This window comes from Perca flavescens, chromosome 13 (genome assembly GCF_004354835.1).
Source record: "Perca flavescens isolate YP-PL-M2 chromosome 13, PFLA_1.0, whole genome shotgun sequence".
In the NCBI taxonomy this organism is placed as follows: domain Eukaryota; kingdom Metazoa; phylum Chordata; class Actinopteri; order Perciformes; family Percidae; genus Perca; species Perca flavescens.
This window is the reverse complement of record NC_041343.1, coordinates 25,945,364-25,966,935: the sequence shown is the minus strand read 5'-3', so window position 1 is coordinate 25,966,935 and position 21,572 is coordinate 25,945,364. Positions and strand designations below refer to the sequence as shown.

Here is a 21,572-nt window from a genome sequence, read left to right as displayed (position 1 = left end):
ATGATGATTATTATCACAATATAATAAAAACAGTGTGCAAAGCAAAGGGCTTAAGGTTTTCGCGGAAACAGCACTTAATGCTATGAGATTAAATTGAATGTCATTTTCTAATATTTTCCCCTTGTTTATTGAACAAATAAACATTGCCTCGAACTGTCTAATATTCTAATATCTAATTCTATATTCTTTGTTATATGATGTAAGAGCAGATACATGCTATATTTCTTATTTTTCTTTTTTAATAATTTAGTCATGTTTTTTATAATATAAAACATTAAGGCATGACAAGTCAGAAACAAGAAAATAAAGGGGAAAAAAAGAAAGAAATCAAGAAAGCTGATTGAAAAAACCCTGATCAATTTCAATAGTAGAAGCTATTTCAGATAACCCTCAAAGCCTGGGGTTTTCTTATTGTTTTAGCTGTGTGCCACTCACTTGTTAAAAGCTCAAACGAACAGTCAATTCATTGATTCAATGCTATTTTAATAATGATTGTTTTGTAAAGCAAAATGTATCTGGTTCCAGCTGTACAAAGTTTTAATTTTTAAAATATTATTAGGTTATTGACAAATAACATGGTAAACATAAAACATACAAAACAGAAAATGCCATTGGATCAGGACATAGACAGAAATCAAATCAGTTAATAAAAATGTTATAGAGTAACGTTACATAGATCAAGGGTTTCAATAGCTTTCTTGTTTTCAGATTATAGGATTGATGTAATGTAAAGTTTGATTTCACTTTCACTTTAAAAAGGATGGTTTATGATTGGAAAATTTACATTTCAATGTGAGTATTTTCTGTTTTATTTTAATAATGTATTATAGTAAACTCATTTACAAGCCCAACCAATCATAAAAGGGTATTTTTTAACGATTGAGAATATGATTTGTTTTCTGGAGATGTCGCTCGTAATTTCTGGCCAATAAAAAGTATAGACTATTAGTGTGGGCGGGGCTGACCTTCGACAGTCGCATGTGATTGCCTTTGTCAAATGCTTCAAGGAGTCAGTTCCCGGTAAGTTTGGACCTTATATTGTCTATGGTTTGGATTGACTTGGCAGCAGCTAAACTATATAATTACTTAGTGATAATTTATAAACATGTGAAAACAAATATCCTTAGCAAGATATTTAAAGAAACCACGGTTGGAGGAGGAAGACGTAACATTACACGAAACAAGTGAGCTAGCAAGTCGCTAGTTTAACTGAAGGTAACAGTAGGAGAAGGAAGGCCAGCAACAACTCAGGCAAGCTCGGCTTTACCGCCGCCATTAGCTATATCGGTGTCAGATGCCGATTCTCTGTTAACGTTATCTGTTCTTCCATCATGGATTATATACTTTACGGTTGCCCCCACGATAAATTTTCCGAATATAAATTCACTCCTAAGAGTCATTGCCAAAGTTCTAATGGCATCTTTTGTTTTCTACAACAAACAGGATTTAAACCAATATCCAGGCCAGCACATGGATGGGCCAGCGCTGTCTGAACAATTATGCTTCACAGGCTCAGATTCATTGGATCCCACGCCTGCACTTTGATGCATCTCCCCCACAAGACACCCCATGGTAGGATAAACGCAACTTTTATACCCGCCATGGCCGTTAAATGACAGTAATGATGAAGGCACTGACAAATAATATCCACTTAAATGCATGGATGGTTATAATGTAAATGTGTTTTAAAACAAACTGGTGGAAAGTAACTAATTACATTTAAATTTGAGGTACTTGTACTTTACTTGAGTATTTCCATTTATGCTACTTTATACTTCTACTCCACTGCAATTCAGAGGCAAATATTCTCCTTTTTTGTTTTTAATTTACAAGCTAGCAGTTAAGTAGTTACAATTAGCTCTACCTTTACCATCTGCAACATTAAAGTGATGAACAATAATAATAATCTAATATTATAATACCTTATCCTGAAATTGTCCATTCTACATAATAAGTAATTTTCCTTTTGACACTTTTATACCTTTTGTACTTTTGAATGCAAGACCTTTACCCATAAAGTATTTCTACACTGTGGTAAAAGTATCAGAGTACTTCTCCTACCACTGCAACAAACACTACAGCCAAAACAATCAAAGTCACACTTTAATGTAACTACAATTTTGGATGGCTTGTTTTGAACTTACCTTACCATGGTCTTTCATAATGAATTATGAATTATGAATTATGATGCGGCCAATGAGGGTGCACTCCAGTCTGGAGATTGTTGTATTTTTTGTCACTATATGTTTGCTTTGCATTTAGAGCGGTAAAGTTAATCTGCTTGTACAAGGATAGGGCTGGGTATCGTTCAAAATATTTCGATCCGGTGCCAATTTCGATACCTCAGTTTCGATGCCGGTTCCTAACGATACTTTTTCCGATACCATATGTTTTAAAATCCATTTCAACATCAACAAAAATACATTAAACACAAACCTTTTATTTTCCACCCTTAATTGTGAATCAAAACAGTTATCAAAATTAAAGAATTCTGGTAAAACTGCTCATTCAGAGTAACATTATTAAAAGTGCCTTGCCTTGCAAGCTCAACCTGTCAGTCAGTCATCAGGGCAGAGAAACCACTGTTGTGCCTGCTTGTCTAAGAGGAAGTGTTACGTCAACAGCACCGCGACCGCTTTCGGATCGCCATTAATTTCATATCGCAGCAAACGCTGTCTGCGTGAAGTTTTGAAAAACTGAACCACACTTGAAACCAACCTTGACTCTCTGTGACTTCAACAAAACTGCAGACAGTTTACTCCGTCCGCACCTCTCCGTGTGTGTGTGTGTGTGTGTGTGTGTCGGTCAGAGCTCCGCTCTGTGTCAATATGCAGAGAGGACAGATAAGCTTGCGCTTACGCGCTCAGACGCTTTTGGAACCGAAAGATAAATAATTTTTCTATTTTTTTTTTCCGGTGCCATAAAAGTAGCGACGTTCGGTACCCAGCCCTATACAAGGACCTGTGAGATAGTAGACTGCTTCATTTGTTTAGGTCTGGTTGGTTTTCCTTTTGCTTTTGTTGTTTAGGGGTGTATATTCTAGTAATTTTTTACAGTTAAAATGTGCTTGCCAAGTGGATGTTAGAGCCTGTGCTCGTGATCTAGTAGTAATATTGATAAATAAAATAAAAATAATAATAAAGTTTATTTTTTTGGCATCACTTCAGTAAATTTGGGATAGCAAGGTGATCGTGGAAAATGTAGAAAAAAAAAAAAAAGCTGAAATTAACTATATTTGAGATTTAATTCCACATAATTCTGACATGTAGGCCTAACCCAGCAAACTGTTAAAATATTTTAATGTTGAGCATGTTAGTGGCTGTTGAACTTGATTACCCAGAAATTGTGTAACACAATATCAATAAACTTCACTCTGATGTTCACATAACAAATGGATAACAGAGAGGAGTTTCACTTTTGTAACAGTGCATTTGGGTGGCCCCCGTGAAATTGGAATTTTTTAAGCTTACCATCATGAAGATGCTCTCAAACAATCAACAAAGGATTTTATACACATTATAAATGTGTCTATCTACCAGGTTAGTTATATAGTATCTATTCTAGGTAATGTCAATATAACTTCCCCTACTGTGTCATAATTATCACTGACAATGACCATCCACATGCAAACAACTGGTAAATACTAGTCATGGTTTAATAATAATGCAGCAGAATTTGGGCTGAAGAGATGGGATGGTTTTATTAAGTCCAGGTTTAAAGAAAAAGTTAGACATTTTAGGAAATAAGACTTACATGAGAAAATCAATACTACTTTCATGTCTCTGGGATAAATACGTATGAAGCTACATTCAGCAGCTGGTTAGCTTAGCTTAGCACAAAGACTAGAAACAGCTAGCCAGGCTCTGTCCCAAAGTAGCAAAATCTGACTACCAGCTACTCTAAAGCTGACTAATTGACACATTATATCTTGTTTGTTTAATTCCTACACTTGGGTTTTGTATGAATTCATTACTAATCAATATTTCAATATTATAAATACAATAAAGGCCCTGAAAACAACTTAAAGGGATATTTCACCGCTGTAAAGATTAATATTAAATTGGGTCATTTATGTAGTAGAAATGTGAAATGTTTATAGAAGTTGGTGCCTTCTAGACAGAGAAAAGCCAGAAAATTTATTTTTGGATAATGTGGATGAAAGACAACAACTCCCAGAATGCACTTGCTTCTCTTCCCTACAAGGCCACTCCCAAGCCACACCTACCAGTTACAGAGAGGCAGTCAAGTTAACTCAAGTGTTTTATTGTCATTTCAACAACAACAACGTTTCACCGTGGCTCAAGTGTGTTACACATTTAAAATATATAAAAACGACATTATATAAAAACGACATACGAAACTACGAAGCTACATTTAGTGCACACACATTATAGGCTCCGTAAAGTTCAACTAACGCATTGGTAGCATTAGCGTTTGGTGTGATGTAAACACCGAGTATAAACACAGCCGTGAATTTGTGTAGAATGTAGAATGGTCGGCATTTAACAGTCACAAACTCCACCAGCGGTGAGCAGTAGTTGGATACAAGCATCCCATTTCTGCACCAGTCCGTGTTAACACAGCACACCTCCATAAGTCTTACCCAACAGAGCAGCATCTATCTGCTCGGAAGGCTAGCAGGCCTGGTAGCTGGATAGCGGAGTCCGGTACGCTGTTGTTCAGCCATGTTTCCATGAAAACAAAAACACAGCAGCCTTTGAACTTGCGTTGGGAGTTTCGTTGAAGTTGGATATAGTCCAGTTTTTTGTCTAATGAGCGGACACTTGCAAGCAGGATGGATGGGACAGGTGGCCGGCTAGTGTTAGCTTTCCACCTAGCTCAAACTCCTGCCCTTGTTCCGCATTTCCGCTTTCTTGCACACCGCTTTCGATGTCCCCTTCCCCGGCTAGCGGCATCGAGCGACACCACAGGCTGAGGTGCTGGTCTCCGTAGCAGGCGAAGCTTGCGTAGTGTGTCGAGTATTCCGTCTGTAATAAAGTTTCCTGCATATTCTCTGATCTGTACCAATGCATTCCAGTGGTACACGTGTGCGGTAGTTGGAATGCACATAATTGTAAGGTTGCTGCTGAAAAGAGAGAGCCTGTTAGCTTAGCTTCAAGATGGCTGACACTCGACTCGCATTGGATAGTGACAGTCCCACCCGAAGTCGACATCCTATCACATCAGATATTATTGATGTTGTTTTATTCCAGAACTCATGCACCTGTTCACACTCCCAGACCATGTGCAGGAAAGTTCCAGTTCGTTCAGGTTGACAGAACGTGCAATAGGGAGTGGGAATGGCTTTAGAGACGTATCTCTTCTGAGGAGTCCAATATGTCTTATGACATATGTTGAAGTGGATCTGCTGGTGATTTGGGTTCTTGGAGCAAAACTGTCTCCCAATTAATTGCATTCCCCTCAGGGCTCAGCTCTCGCTCACATTTCCTTGCTATTGGAAGTTCTCCTATAGATAGTTGCAACAGTTTAGCATAGATCTTGGACGCTAATCCTCTCACAGGAAAATCAACAAACCATTTATTGACTGGGTGCGCCTCAAGACTGTTTCCCCATGGTACTCCATAACATTTTAGGGCTGATCTTAAGCGCAGATACAAGAAGGATGTCCTGGGGACCTCAAAACTAGTCTTTCATTGTTTTTGAACAGGCCCTTTCACCCAGAGCGCAGCTTTAAATTTGATAGTTTTGACCTTTCTCCAGCCTTTCTACCTCAGCTCCTGCTTTCCTCCTGTGTTTACGCTTGGATTAAGGGAGAAGACTAAGGAAGTGCTGTTCAGCATAAGAAGCTAAACACTTTAATGAAGGCCTTTTACTTTCTGTGACTCAGATCCTCCATCCCCTCCTCCCCCTAGGAGGGAGAAACACATTTACTGAAGCCAATTTACTGTCCAGGGTGGTACAGGAAGTTGTCCGCTGGCCGTCGGCTGGTTTACGTCAAAGGGGAAAAAGCCTCTTTATCACTTTCGAAACAGACATGAGAATCTCACGGATGCTTGGTAAAGGTTTCCAGTTAAAACCAGGCTTTTGAGTTGAAGGATTGCGTTGGTTTACGTATTTTCTACTGTGGCGCTGGCACTAAAATCAACATGTCCCTGGGTGTTTGTGTTAGAAGTGCACTGTGAAGCTGTTTAAACACCGTAAAGTGTTTAAAGGAGATGCTGTTTAACTTGAACTTTGAAGAAGCTCCTGAAGCATGTATTTGCTGAAATAATAAATATAGGTTTGGCTATATATTTCTGTTAAAGTTTACGCCGAGGGGAAGAAAACAATACTTGGAAGCATGAAAAAGGTTTTTCCAGTAATACAGTGATTCATTTAAAGACATGTGGCTCCAGCTCCTGTTTTGGTAGATCAACTATAATCTTTCTGGTTAGATTTATAATTGAGAATTTGCTTATTTAACTATTGCTCTGGATTCAGCAACAGGAAACCCCAGAAGTAATCAACATAATTTTTATCTCGTATCTGGCCTTGGATCTGTCTAGACTGTGTTTATGTGGGTGAGAGTTATGTTTGCTCACTGCCCTAATTAACAAGTGCAGCCCTTCTGCTTCCAAGTTACATAACTGATGACTTAAAGTGAAGTGTACTTTGTGTTCCACAATTGAATCCTTTTTATAAGAGGCCTTCCATGAAAAAAGTAATATTTTATATTTTGATCCTTAAATACTTAGTTAGTTATTTTTTATTTCTGTGTCATGCCAAACATTTTGGCCCATCCCACATGGGATTACAAGACACCACAAATTGACTTATTTAACAAACATCTTCCTGTCGCATATACAAATCATTCGGAGAAATACATGAATACAAATATATACATATACACACATATACACATATGTATATACACGTACACACACAAACAACAAATTCTCAACTACAATTCATCTCGATAAAGAGCTTTTTTCCTCTTCTCCCCAGCTTTATCTAGATAATTAGCTAATTTATATGTTTCATATGTGAACAGCCATTTCAGTCTTTGAGCATCATCCATATTAACCAAATCAATCTCTGCTTTTATCCTACAAAACAAAACCTCATGCTGTTCACAATAAAAAGAACAATAGAAAACAAAATGGAATTCATTTTCTATATCATTCAAACAACACAGGACAGATCCGTTTTTCCTCTTCTACATTAACATATCGTCCTGTTTCAATAGTCAAAGGCAAAACACCAGATCTCACTTGAGCACATAAAGATCTTTGCCTTTTTGACAAATTATATACAACATAATTCCCAGTGCCATATTGTGGTTTTATCATTACAAAAATACGCAATTTTGGCTTAGCCCATATATCGTCGGCCCACTGCTTTTTGTCTTTAACAAACACAGATCCTTTAAACAAACCAATATTCAGCTTTTCATTATTAAGAAACAACTCCCCTAAACCATAATTACAAAACAATTTGCATATGTCATTAGACCAAAGTCCAAGAATGTGTTTATCCCAGAGAAATATTTTCCTTGTCAACCTATTTGCGTCCATATCTAATAGATGATTCCATAATTGGGTCATACATATCTTCCAGCGAGCCTCACATGATTCCCATCCCATATCTCCCACTATCGCCAATGTAGGGGTATAGTTATTCACACCCAGAAAATAATAAGAAAATCATTTATATAAATTGCAAATAATGTGGGGGACAAAGCATCACCCTGTTTTACCCCTGATGATGTTGGAAACCAGTTAGTATGGAGTTCATTCAATCTTACACATGCTATGGGTTTATGATAAACAGACTTCAGTGCCATATATCAATTAAAGGAATGGTGATAGTTAATAGTTAACAGAATTTTGGTATAGTTGGCCCTCCATTTGAGGCTTGTGCATTGACAATCTTCATATTTAATTCATTCTTGCTATGTTGGTCTATTCTGTACAGACAACATATAGGCTAGGCCTATTGCATGTCTGTCTGTCCTGGGAGAGGCATCCCTCCTCAGTTGGTTAAGGTTTCTTCCATTTTTCCCCTCCATTTAAAGTTTTTTTTGGGGGGAATTTTTCCTTATTCAAATCAAGGGTTTAAGGTAGGGCTGGGCGATATGGCCTTTTATAAATACCGCGATATTTTTAGGCCATGTCACGATACGCGAATATATCTCGTTATTTTGCCTTAGCCTTGAATTAAAACTTTGATGCATACAGTCACACCAGTATGATGATTCTATATGTCTACATTAAAACATTATTGTTCATACTGCATTAATATATGCTAATTTTAAACTTTCATGCAAAAAAGGAGATATCACAACTAAGTCAAAGTTAACATAATTGTATTTATTAAACAGTGAGTGGCACAAACAGAAAATTGTCAACAGAAAGTGCATGTTTTGTGCAAAATTGTCAGAGACAACATTTCAAAACAAGACATTAGGGCACGCTTGTGCATGCTGTAACTCACATGGCATTTCAAAACACAAAATTAAAGTGCACTTCTTGTACATAATGCCACTACAATAATTTAAAACAAATAAAGTGCCCTTTTGTGCATGTTGTCATTAAGATGACATTTCAAAACAACACTAAATTTAAGTGCACCTGTTGTGCATAATGCCACTAGGATATTTAAAACAAATATATATAATGCGCTTTTGTGCAGGATGTCACAGGTAATTTCAAAATCAGTAAAATAAAAAATAGCTGCATAATAGGAAATCAAATGTTGGAAAAGAAAGTGTATTTATAAAAAGGACCCTCCTTTTAGTTTTTTAATAAACAATCCTATGGTTTCAAACACAACACCTAAACATAAAACAATTCACAAAAGGTGAATCTGATCCATTATGGAAAAGTTTGCAGCTTTAGTTTTGGTTTCTTCTGCATGAAATATATGGCACAAAAAAAAAAGTAAAAAAATATGTAGTTGTATTTCGTGCATACTAAGTTGTCCCTTTGTAACAACAACCAGTGAATACCAGGTTGTTTAGAGGTTTTGTGCCAAAAACACAAGCCTATCAACGGCGTCTGGTTTGAGAGATGCTCGATGGCTTGTAACTACCGTAAAACTTCAAATAATAACCGAGTCCCAAATAGACACCTGTCTCTTTTAAACGCCTGGTGTGACAACAGATTTGGGTAAATAAAGGCCGGTCTTAAATAGAGGCCTGGTCTGTTTTTTGTTTTTTTTTCGTGTTGGGTTGTATTTGATCTTTTAAAACCCGTCAGATCGTTTGTTCTATGTTTTGATTTGATTTCACGTGACAGACGCAACCGTTCATAAACGACTCATCACTATGGCAACATAAACAGGTTAACAAACTTTCTTTTAGTCTTCAGTTTTTCTTAATTCTCTCAATACCACCATGGAGACAAAAAGAAAAAAGTATGATTTGACATTTAAGCTGACAGTTGTCAAATTTGCCGAACAAAATTCGGGAGAAGCAGCGGCAAGACATTTCTCGATTGATCCTAAGAGAGTGCGAGAATGGCGTAAACATAAAGCAGAACTGCAACGTCTGTCGGAGGAAGACAACAAAAGGGCCAGACTGCGAGGTGGAGGGAGGAAGAAGGTCAGTGAAGAGCTGGAGGTGAGCGTGTGTGAGTGGATCCACAGCATGCGGGCAAAGCATCTCAGAGTCTCACGTAAAATGATCAGGGCCAAGGCAAAAGAAGTGTATGCAACAGTGAGTGACGGCAGGGATGAGGAGAGATTTACTGCGAGCGCTGGCTGGCTGGACAAATTCCTGAAGCGCAACAACTTTCCAGTCAGAAGATGCACAACTGTAGCCCAGAAAGACGCCAAGCACTTCACTGAGAAACTGGTGAATTTTGTAACATATACAACGCGGATTATTAAGTCAAAGAAAATACAGCCGAAAAACATTATAGCCATGGACGAAACAGCGGTGTGGTTTGATATGGTGGGCTCCACAACGGTGGATGCAAGAGGTGCGCGCAGTGTCTCACTGAAAACCACAGGTCATGAGAAGAGCCACTTAACTGTGGTGTTGGCTGCAAAAGCAGACGGGACCAAAATGAAACCGTACGTTGTCTTCAAAGGGGGGATCAAGGAGGTGAAAGCAATGCAAAATATCAGTGGGGTGGTGGTGGCCACATCCAAAAATGGATGGATGAACGAGGAGCTGACTGCAGAATGGCTTCAGAGAGTGGTGGGAAAGCTTAACTTCGCCCCTCGTCTCCTAGCCTGGGATTCATATCGCTGTCATATCAGCGCAGCGACCAAAGCTGAGCTCAAAAGGGGCTACAACATAACCACGGCTGTGATACCCGGTGGCTGTACAAAGTACATACAGGCCCTGACGTCGTATGGAACCAACCGTTTAAAGCCAGCCTGCACGAGTCCTATGACAACTGGATGGCAGGGGATGTGGACAAGGAGTACACCGCTGGAGGAAATATGAGGGCCCCAGCTCGCCGCTTGTTGGTGTCCTGGGTACTTCAAGCGTGGGAAAAGCTAGATACGGAGCGGTTGAAAAATTCCTTTAAGGTATGCTTGTGTGTGTGTGTGTGTGAGTGTGTGTGAGTGAGAAAGAGGAGATAATAGTGATGAATAGAGTAATTTTCTATCACATGATTGCAGTTGTTTTACAGGGTAGCGTTCTTTCTTGTTGTGTTTCGGGTAACAAGTTCATACTGTATATGATGGATTTTAGCGGTAGATATTGTTCTGCCCATTGCTGTCACATCGTTTCTTTTTTTACGCTGCCAATAATATTAGACATTTCTTACATTAAATGATTTGTTAAACATATTCGTTTAGCATTAATTTATATTGTTCTGCCCATTGCTGTCACATCGTTTCGTTTTTTATGTTTTTTTTATGCTGCCAATAGCCAAAGACAATTCTTACATTAAATGATTTGTTAAACACATTCAAATTAATTATAAATATTAATTAAATACGAATAATACGAATTAAAAATAATTAATATAATGTGGTAACCTCCTATTGTCAATTAAAGGCCTGTCTCTTATAGATGCCTGTCTCAAATACAAGCCGGTGCATTTCGGCGATTTGGGTAAATAGAAGCCCGGGCTATTATTTGAAGTTTTACGGTATATTACCACTGGTACTAAATACCCTTTCCGATGGGGAACTGGTGGAGGGCACACACAGATAATTTTTTGGCAAATTTTTCAGGTTTGGGAACATTTCCTCATGGTCGTTCCACCACGACCACTACTTCTCCCTCAGGTAATCCAGGATGGAGGCTTTGATGGACTTGGTCAGTGGGGTGTCATTCTCCTGATGTGCCAAGAGGCTGGACTGAAAGAGATGGAGAACAGGCTTGACATAGGACACTGTGACATAGCTCTCACCGGATAGAGCGTCTGTGAATTCCAGGAGAGGTTTGAGAGCCTTGTGGACTGACTCTAGAACTTCCAGGTCTTGCCAGGTGAGAACGAGATGCCGGGTTTTCTTGTCTGCAGCCAAGACTTGAGAAATAGCTTGCTCCTGCTCCAGTACCCGCTCAATCATCTTCTCTCGGGATCCCCACCTGGTAGGAGACTCACTGATGAGCTGGTGTGCCGGGAGATTTAGCTCTTGCTGCGCTGTGGCCAGGTCTCTCCTCCTCTTCCAACTGAAAGAGAAGCTGCTCACTACCTTCTTGCACACAGCAACAGCACGGTCAATACGGGGGTCCTTCATGCTTCTCTCTGAGAATGAAAACAAACATTTAAAATGTTATAATTATTTAAAAGGGTATAGTAATTGTGAAGAAATCCGCTCAGCCTAACACTAATCTAATTCTTGGTAATTATTTATTTATATAGTACTGTGTAAAAGTGAAGATGCTATCAAAAAATATAAGAATATAAAAAATAAAATATATAATATACAATAAAATATAAAAAAATGCACAATAAAGAGCAGTCTACTGACACACTAATGCAGAAAAAGAAAGAACATGTAACTCTAAGGTGCCTAAGCTAGTATAGTACAGTATGTACTTTTTTGAAAAATCACTCGCATTCTCTCTCTCTCTCTCTCTCTCTCTCTCTCTCTCTCTCTCTCTCTCTCTCTCTCTCTCTCTCTCTAATATTCAATACAGCTTTATTGGCATGGGAAACATATGTTAACATTAAGTTCTGTGTGATGACCATGCAGTAGGCCAGTGGTTCCCAACCTGGGGTCCGGGCACCCCTAGGGGGGGCGGCAAAGATCACAGGGGGTGCGCGAGTCTTTATCTGGTTTGAGGTTGAGGTAAAAAGAAAATATTTGCACATGTTAAACAAATTATGATAATACACTAGAATATATAATGTATACAAAAGTCTGTATAAAAACTATATATTTTGTTGTATCCTCGTTTTTCCTGCTGCCACGGCATCACTATTTCATGAATGAAACATGGTGGAGAAACGTAACAGTGCTGATAACTCCTCTGTATCAAAAAAGAAAGTAAGGCTCTATCTCGAGAGTTACCTCAACTTCGGTTTCGGGGGGGGCTCAGCTTTTCTTAGACATGAGTAGGGGGGGCGCCAAGGAAAAAAGGTTGGGAACCACTGCAGTAGGCTATTATAACATTGCTCATAGGGCTGGGCGATATATCGCACGATATTGTTAGGCGCATCTCGTCAGTAAAGCCGGTTCCTTGATTAGTAGTAAATCGCCATCTCCTGCTTTCAGATGGAGCGGTGTTAAATTAACACTCCTGGGGGCTGGGAGTGTATGAGTCCACACTCAAGAGTGTAAAGTGTTAAAATATGAGTGTTAAATTAACACTCAAGAGTGTTAAAGTTAATGCGATAATTAAGTGATGATTGAGCATTATTCTCATATATCAATAAAGATAATTGCTATTTTATCACAGTGGCCAAAACACTGTAGACGTGTCCAGTGGTTCAGGCTCACAGCTTTGACGATGTTAGCGCCGTTATCGGTGGTGATGCACACCTGACGAGCTTCATTTAAATTCCATGACATGAGAGCATCTTGCAGGCCTTGTGCGATGATCCCGCCAGTGTGATCCTCAGGAAGAAAGCTCGTCTGAAGGCACTTGCTTTTCAACTCCCAATTGTCTATATAGTGGACCGTCAAACTAGGGCTGTGCGATAAAACGATAACAATATGTATCGCAATAGACACATAATCAATATCAATAGAAAATGCGGTCGATAAAACGTTCGATTACTTGTTTTTCTTCATCAGAAGAAACCAGAGGTTGTGAATCAAGTTTGGTTGCATGAACAAAGGCCCTCCCTCTCTGGCAACCTAGCAACGTGGGGAGTGACACTCCAACAGCCAATCATGTAACAGTATCATGTTTGGTTGCGCCACATCGCTGTCTTGTGTTCTTCAATAACAGAACCGGCGTGGAGTGGAAAGTGAGTGCCGCAGCGAGCGAGGAAATCGTTGATAAAACAGGAAAAGTCAGTATGGCAGTTTTGGGGATTTTATAAGTCTGACCGTAGTCAGACCAATGTCGTCAGACCAACACTGGTACTACCATAAACTTGTTTTACCACCTTGGCCGCGCTCACACTTTGGAGCACAGCCGTATTCGCCATCAACGTCCAACAACATCTGCAGCTGCAACACGGAACAAGCAGCAGACCGCCATGGAGAGGTACTCTGCATCAGCACCTTACTAAACACTACAAGCAGCAGACCGCCATGGAGAGGTACTCTGCATCAGCGCCTTCCTAAACAATACAAGCAGCAGACCGCCATGGAGAGGTACTCTGCATCAGCGCCTTCTTAAACAATACAAGCAGCAGACCGCCATGGAGAGGTACTCTGCATCAGCGCCTTACTAAACAATACAAGCAGCAGACCGCCATGGAGAGGTACTCTGCATCAGCGCCTTCCTAAACAATACAAGCAGCAGACTGCCATGGAGAGGTACTCTGCATCAGCGCCTTACTAAACACTACAAGCAGCAGACCGCCGTGGAGAGGTACTCTGCATCAGCGCCTTACTAAACAATACAAGCAGCAGACCACCATGGAGAGGTACTCTGCATCAGCGTCTTACTAAACACTACAAGCAGCAGACCACCATGGAGAGGTACTCTGCATCAGCACCTTACTAAGCACTACAAGCAGCAGACCGCCATGGAGAGGTACTCTGCATCAGCGCCTTACTAAACACTACAAGCAGCAGACCACCATGGAGATGTACTCTGCATCAGCGCCTTACTGAACAATACAAGCAGCAGACCGCCATGGAGAGGTACTCTGCATCAGCGCCTTACTAAACGCTACAAAGAAATAACAAAGGCAGACATGCTCAGCACTGTCCAGAAGCCAGGTTACCAACCTAGCACTAAACCTGCAGAAAATAGTTCCTTCTCAGGTTTCTTATATTTAGCTAACACTTTGCACTATTTTATGACACTTTATTAAGCATTTCTTACTTATTCTTTAATTTTGCACCTTAATGTTAAGAGATAATTGTTAAGTGTTCATTGTGATTTTAGACCTGTTTACATTTTAATTATTTGAGTGTTTTCCATGGTTGTGTTGACATTTCTGCTTTTATAACTGAGGGGGATTATAATCAGAGCAGGGTTAAGTTTAAAATAAAAATGTTTAAATTTAATATATTTTTCTCCTGGTCCTTATTTTAAATAGGTCATAAAAAATATCAATAATTATCAATATCAACCGATATGAAAAACTTATATCGTGATACAGTTTTCAACCATTTCGCCCAGCCCTACGTCAAACTGAGGTATGGCTCACATGTTCGGCTGCTCCATATGTCGGCAGTTGTTGAAAAGTGGGTCACATTTACAAGCTGACTGGCCAGCTCTTCCCTCACTTTAATGTACAACTCAGGCAGCGCTTTCTCTGCAAAATATTTGCGACCCGGCAGATTATATCTTGGGTCAAGTGTGTTGATGAGCTTTCTGAACCCGGGCTTTTCAACAACATTAACCGGGGCCATGTCTTTCGCGATGTGGTGGGTTACTGCACACGTTATCTCCTTCTGTTTTTGACTGTTTTTGTCGTACGGCATTGATCTGGAAATAGAAGAGGCCAGACTCAGTTGCGTGAGTGCTGGTTGCTTAGGCACTTTCTTTGATATTGCACCGCTCTGAGATGTTGTCGTGCGGAGTTTCAAGCACTCTTCATTTTCTAGTGGATTCTCAAATGGTGATATAAATTTGATGTACTGCTACATTTTGAAGCGATGCTTTTGCGACAGATTTTGCATATCACCGTTCTTTGTTCAACATCTTCCTTCTTGAAACCAAACCACCGGCAGACGATGGATTTTGTGCGGTTAGTCCTCGTCCTCCTCCATGTGTAACAATTATCACCTGCTGCGGCTATCTTTCTGCTGGTTGAGGGCGTATGACGTTGCATGCGCGACAGACTGACGTTTGTAACTATGTGCGTTTGTTTTGTCTCTCTGTGAGAGGGAAAGACGAGAAAGAGTGTGAGAAGCCTGGAGTTAAATGTCCGTGAGTATGTAAAAGTTAATCTACAAACAAGCATCAAAAATAAAATAAAATAAGCTTCTTAACTTAGGTTATCAAGGTAATCATTATGCTTGCGCTTCGATGCTGGACAGGACAAGAGGGGGAAAAAACAAAGGAAAAAAAAAATGTCAGAGTTTCAGGATATAGTAATTTTCTACATCGCACGGACTACAAGCCGTGATATATCGAGTATTCGATATATCGCCCAGCCCTAGTTTAAGGACAAAGGGCGTTGTATGCTGTAAAGCCCCTTGAGGCAAATTTGTGATTTGTGATATTGGGCTATATAAATAAAATCCAACACAAAGTACTCACTTAAAATAAATCACACCTGACTGTATTAGTGAAACACTTCAAAACAATCCTACCTTACTTTTCATGGTTCCAGGAAAATCTACTGGGAGATCAAATTAGATTACTTCACTCTTTTTTTTTTCCTGCATGGCATCACCTCTCCAGGGCAAAGTAAAAAACAATAGACAGTAGTGAATGCTTTTCTTCCTAAGGGAGATGTTCGTTTACTCTCTGACGGAAAACATTGTTCCTCCCAGACAGTTCATATCTATGAAGTCTACAACATGCAAACGGTTTAGCGTAGCTTTACCCTTTAACAACCCAGAGACAAAACAAAGTGGACTTCCTACCTACCAGCCCCTCACCGCTGTACCACCCCGCCGAAAGGCATCATTTCTTTTTCAAGACTTTTCCTTAATTCCACCATGTTTGTTTTTTCTTGTTTATGAGATGAACAGAGACCGAGACAGAAGAGGCCTACGGGAGGTATTTGTGGTTCCTTAATTGGAAGCAGACCTCAGTCACTTTTCCTCCTTTCTGTGACCGGGCATTGAGTCATAAATGAATCTTATTAACCTGTTATTTATCATACTTTAGTCATGCAGAGATCAAAAAACTCTTTTATAAAGGGGAGGCTTGACCAAAGCAGGAGCACTAGTCACCATAATTGAAATAATAATTTGAAAGTGAGAAGAAAGAGAAAACAAGATTTGTCATTTGCGTTGTCTGAACACCTGCTGTAAACAAAATATAAAATGTGAATATTTTAGTAAGGTTGTCAAAAGTATAGATACTTTCGATACCAAAGTTCTTAGAATATATCCTGAAAGGAACACATTTCATGGCAAACCATCCACGGTTTCAAAGCCTAAGCTAAGGCTCAGTACCTACTTGTTAGTTTTGTGCAATGTTGCTTAACTACAAATGTCAACCTCATGGTAGCGCTACATGAAAAGTCAGAGGATCACCAAAGTCATTAGTATACATTAGTATGGACCACAGTGGTGCACTGCTATCACTAGATGCTAGGATGCTAGCCCGCTAAAAGAAGAAAATGTTCCAGGAGTAAGACAAGCTTTTGTAATTTTGGGGAGCTGTCCCTAAAGATCAGTAAACATTCAGATTGTTGGAGTGCAGTGCAAACTTTTATCTACTCGCCTTAGGGGTAATCATAGCCTCACATGCATCAATAAACTTTTCAGCATGGCATGGACAATAAAAACGGACATTTGGCATGATATTGTGTTTATCTTACAGCCATATGCCCACAATCTTGTCCTGCTCATAAAACAAACAGCCTGACTCAAAAACTCTAAACGGAATCAACCTGGGCTCTCAAACACAATGTTCTTGGAAAAACATCCAAGCAAGTCAACTAAATATGCACTTCATTTTTTTTTGCAGCAGCAGATGCAGAATGTAAAATACCATTGTCCTTAGTGTGTGTCCTGTTTGCATTTTGTCTGCTGCCCTCCTCAGAGTTACAACACAGACTTAAAGCGCAACAGCTGGTTAGCTTCACTCGAGTTACAACAACAACAACAGATGTTTAATGTAGAATACACACATCAAATTCATGTACAAGGGAATAAACACGAGTAGGTCACCTCTGACCTTTCCCATGGTCCTCCGCGATAAATCGGGATAGTGAGCGCTGTGTGGGAGCACTAGGATTACTGTGGATGAATAATAGGATGCTCTCAGTTTGCCAGTCAGGGATCCTGGAGATCACCGAGCAAGGCACAGCCAAACAGGCCAGCACGCACATCCATCTTCACGGAGATACTCCCAAAGACGGGTTCTGTTCTTGACGTGAAACAGATGGAAGTAGGACTGAATCATCATCACTCCCACATTTACATTTACATATGACTTATGAATGCTGAACTGATCCTCACAGTTCCAGCAGAAAGAAATGTAAGAGGTGGTAATCTGAAGGCAGCAGTGCCCTTTTATGGCAACATTGGTTTGTCGGCCCAGACTGAATATCTCACTATTTTCTGGATTGTCTTGAACTTTTGTACAGACATTCATGTTCCCCTTTGGAGGGTGCCCCTTCACTTTACATCTAGCAACATCATGAGGTCATATTTAATTCTAATTTTATACATTTTATAATTTTTTTGTTAAATACTTCAGCCTCAGCTCCACTTCAGTATTTATTTACCACGTTGGCATGATAAATGCTAGTAACTTGAACATGGTAAAAATGTCACCTGCTTACCAGTGTGTTAGCATGGTCATTGTGAACATGCTTAGTCTTGTTTTAAAGGAAAAGTGGAGCTCTGGCCATCGGTTCCAATGGTTATAATAACATTGTACTCGCCAAAGTAATTGCTGGGATCTGGGAACATGGCGACACGAGCAGTCAGACGAATCTTTATCAACACATTTTCAAAGGGAACTGACTATACTGAATTAACATAGTCACTGAATGAATCAGCTTTTAGCAGTGGAGCTCCTCTTTGGTGACTGAGAGCGCTGTTGTCTGCTCAGCTGTGATTCACAGTATGTTACTTCCTCATTAAAAGTCTGATAACTCGGTCGTAAATAAAGCTATTAACCTCCTGTACCTCCTCCTCGTAAAGGCTAGTATTGTCCAGAACTGAACATCACAGCTTGGACTAACAACGAAGAGAATGTACTACTGAGCTGAAGACTGTCAGAATCAGGGCTAAGATGTGTTCACTTACTGTTGTACGTACTGGAGTAATACATTAGAACAGTGATGCGACCGCTTATCTTAGGAAAAAAGTGAACAAACCTGAACTCAAGTTGCTAATGTTCAACAAAGAAGCTTTTTTTACTGATACATATACATTTCATCAAAGTTTAAGGTTGTGGGGGTGCCTGGGTAGCTCACCTGGTAGAGCGCGCACCCATATACAGAGGCTCAGTCCTTGACGCAGCAGCCGCGGGTTTGGTTCCGACCTGCGGCCCTTTGCTGCATGTCATTCTCCCTCTGTCTCCCGTTTCAAGTCTAAGTTTCCTGTCAAAAATAAAGGCCTAAAAAAATGCCCCCCAAAAAGTTTAAGGTTGTGGCTCTACACTAAACCACAATGACTTACAGAAGTCTCATGTTTCTTATGGACTGATAGATTACAATGGAAAACCATTGTGGCTCTTACAAACCCATCATTCACGAGTATGTGTTAGTAGTAAGTGTAATGAAACTCCTGAGTATAGACTACTCTTCAGCCAATACGTTCTAGACAAGAGAAACTAGTCTGAAGTGTGTTTTCCACGTAGGACTGAAGGACTAAGCCTGGACTCACACTGACTAAAGGGGAAAAAGAAGAGAAATCAAGTAAACTCAAGCTGAAGGAATGCTGCTCTGGCCTCCATGATAAATGACAGGCATGTTGGAGGAAACTTCTACCCCGACCTTTTACACCCATAATCTTTACCAAGGTTTAACAGACTTTAATTGTTAACACCAATACAAACTGACCACCAAAATAGCCTCTTGGTTTATTTCAATGAAGAGTCTTGGTCATCTATTGAATGTCTACTCTCTAAGTAAAAAAGCAGCTGGACTTGTTTGGTTTTGAGGGTGTTTCATGGCTAATCAAAAAGGTTTCATCGGCTCTACAGAGCCAATGAGGACTGATGAAGCCTTTCAGACATCCTTAGGACTGAAAAAAAAAACATACACCTTTTAAAATGTAACCCGTTTCCCCCATATTCATTTATTTGTGACGGCCTGCCACAATATCAACATTTGTCCCCATATATTGATAATCTATTCTTGGAGCATGCATGCTCTTGCTCTCTTTCTCTCTCACAAACACATTGGGTGCTTTTGTAAATGGTCACTTCAAGCGGCAGAGCGCACTCACTCTGTCTGAGGAGGTGGAGCAGCAGACTGCCAAGTGCAGTGAAAGTGAAACTGAACCGTTTAATTGTCTATCGTTTTTCCAACCTACATTAGATGAAACCGGCTGCGTTCCCATGGAAATTTTTGAGACTCCCCCCTTTCATTAAATGTTGGACATGTTCAAAGATAGACTGGCTGAATAATTACACTTGTACAAACATCTGTAATGACCGGACCCTTCACTGAGAGACCACAGGGACAGTCAAATGGCCTTAATCCCTTGTTTTGTGTTTGTAAAGCCTGAGACACACCAAGCCGATAATCGGCCGTTGGACAGTCTGGCGAGGTCAGTGACTCAAGTCTGTTTGGTGTGTCCCGTGCCGTCGTCAGTCTGGGGGGCTGTCGGCCTTCATTTTGGCCGACCTGACATGTTCAGTCGGAGGCAGGGCAGTCAGGACTCACCCGGAAATGGCGAGCGGAATGAGCGTGACTAGAGTCTCTCAAAATCTGACGAAAATCTTTTAAACTGACCTTTGTTGAGCTGAAATGAAGACAGATTCAGTAACTGCATGGCCTATTGCTCGCTTAAAATGTATCAGTAAACTATTTTAGTACAATATGAGATTGTATTCTGAACAAGCCGCCATGTCAGTCTGGCTTTGAATTTCCGGAGAAAACAAACCCATGTGACGCATTCGTCCAATCAGCTGCCGGTTTCATTTCTTGGGCAACAATACAGAGTAGCGCTGCCTGTTGCTATGGAGACGTATTAAGTTTCTCAATTCGGTGTCGCCTCAGTGTGTTCCGAGGCAGTTTTTTGGACCTCGGGGACCCGATTGATCATTCCAACTGGCTTTTTCGATCGGCCGTCTGGTTGGTGTGTTTCGGCTATTAGCCATAAACGCAAAAACTCTTCCTCAGCATTGAGGAGCTGTATAGCAGAGCTTGCAGCTATGTTTGGTCTATGCTGTTGTTCCCGTAACACTCGTTAGCTTCTTGCTTCTTCACAGGATGTTTTGTTTGTACGGTGTATCAGAGAATACTTGCGTTGAGCAGTTCCTCTGTGCACGCTCATAGTTTTTGGTAAGTTACAAACATTGTTGGACGTAGTCCCTCCTATTAGGACATCTGGGGGTTGTTTATGCCGTTTGATTTTTCTTCCTAAAAAACAGTGGTGATACTTGTTCTTTGTAGTTGTTTCTCAGTCAGGTGTGTCAGCAGAGCAGGGTAAACTGTGTTATCCTTTGGGACTTTGGCAACATTATCCAAGCAGGGTTGCAGGGTGGAATGATGGTAACTCAGCATGCTCCTAAACAGAGCCACATGTCTTCAGGTTGAGGCCAACCAATCAGACTCTGCAGGCTGGATATGTGCCCCCAGGAGTCCAGTGGATCACTTTCCACATGAAGGAGTAAAAGCACCAGTGTGGAGCTGGACTCCAGTTCATACCAGGGAGTGTGCATTATGACTTTTACAAGTGTGCAGAACAGAACAGCTTCTAACACCACCGCACAGCGTCCAATAAACATGAAACTTGGCTCCGATAGTTATTATAATGCAATAAATATGTTTTTATATTTGCCAGTAGGATCCACTATAAATTCCAGAAATGTTTTTTTGGCTGCCTGAGCCAATTTCTGGCCAAGTGTAAGTAGATCTATAATGGATGTACATGGCCAAAAATGCCTCATAGCACTTTATAAGACCTGAAATCTGAATGTGTTGTAGTTCAAAAGTTGGGCAGCAACGTAACCTTTAAAGTGTAAAAATCACAGGTTTGATCCCAACATCAGCAAATGGTGTCAAATTGACACTCAGCTTGTGATATAGTTAAACATTAAAATCAATGTCACATATAGCTGAGGGGCTTAAATACTAATTTGTAAAAAATTTTAAAGTCTTAATAGTCTATTTGCTTACACATCTACACTAGGATTAAAAAATGAATGAAGGATTCATACCGCCATCTGCACACTTTACGATCTTTAACCCCAAACACAACTATCTCGCCCATCCACACCATGAACCTAAGAGGTG

General features: G+C 40.2%; 1 protein-coding gene across 4 annotated transcripts in view; it reads left to right on the top strand.

Moving 5' to 3' along the window:
• The first annotated feature begins 958 nt into the window (after positions 1-958).
• Positions 959-21,572, top strand: part of arhgef12b (Rho guanine nucleotide exchange factor (GEF) 12b) — a 91,621-nt gene continuing 71,007 nt past the window's right edge. For 2 of the 4 annotated variants that reach the window (XM_028595474.1, XM_028595471.1), the window contains exons 1-2: positions 1,031-1,251; positions 1,444-1,572. In XM_028595474.1, the coding sequence (XP_028451275.1) occupies positions 1,475-1,572 (98 nt within the window). In that variant the 5' untranslated portion in view covers positions 1,031-1,251; positions 1,444-1,474. The other 2 variants (XM_028595472.1, XM_028595473.1) reach the window with 2 other exon arrangements.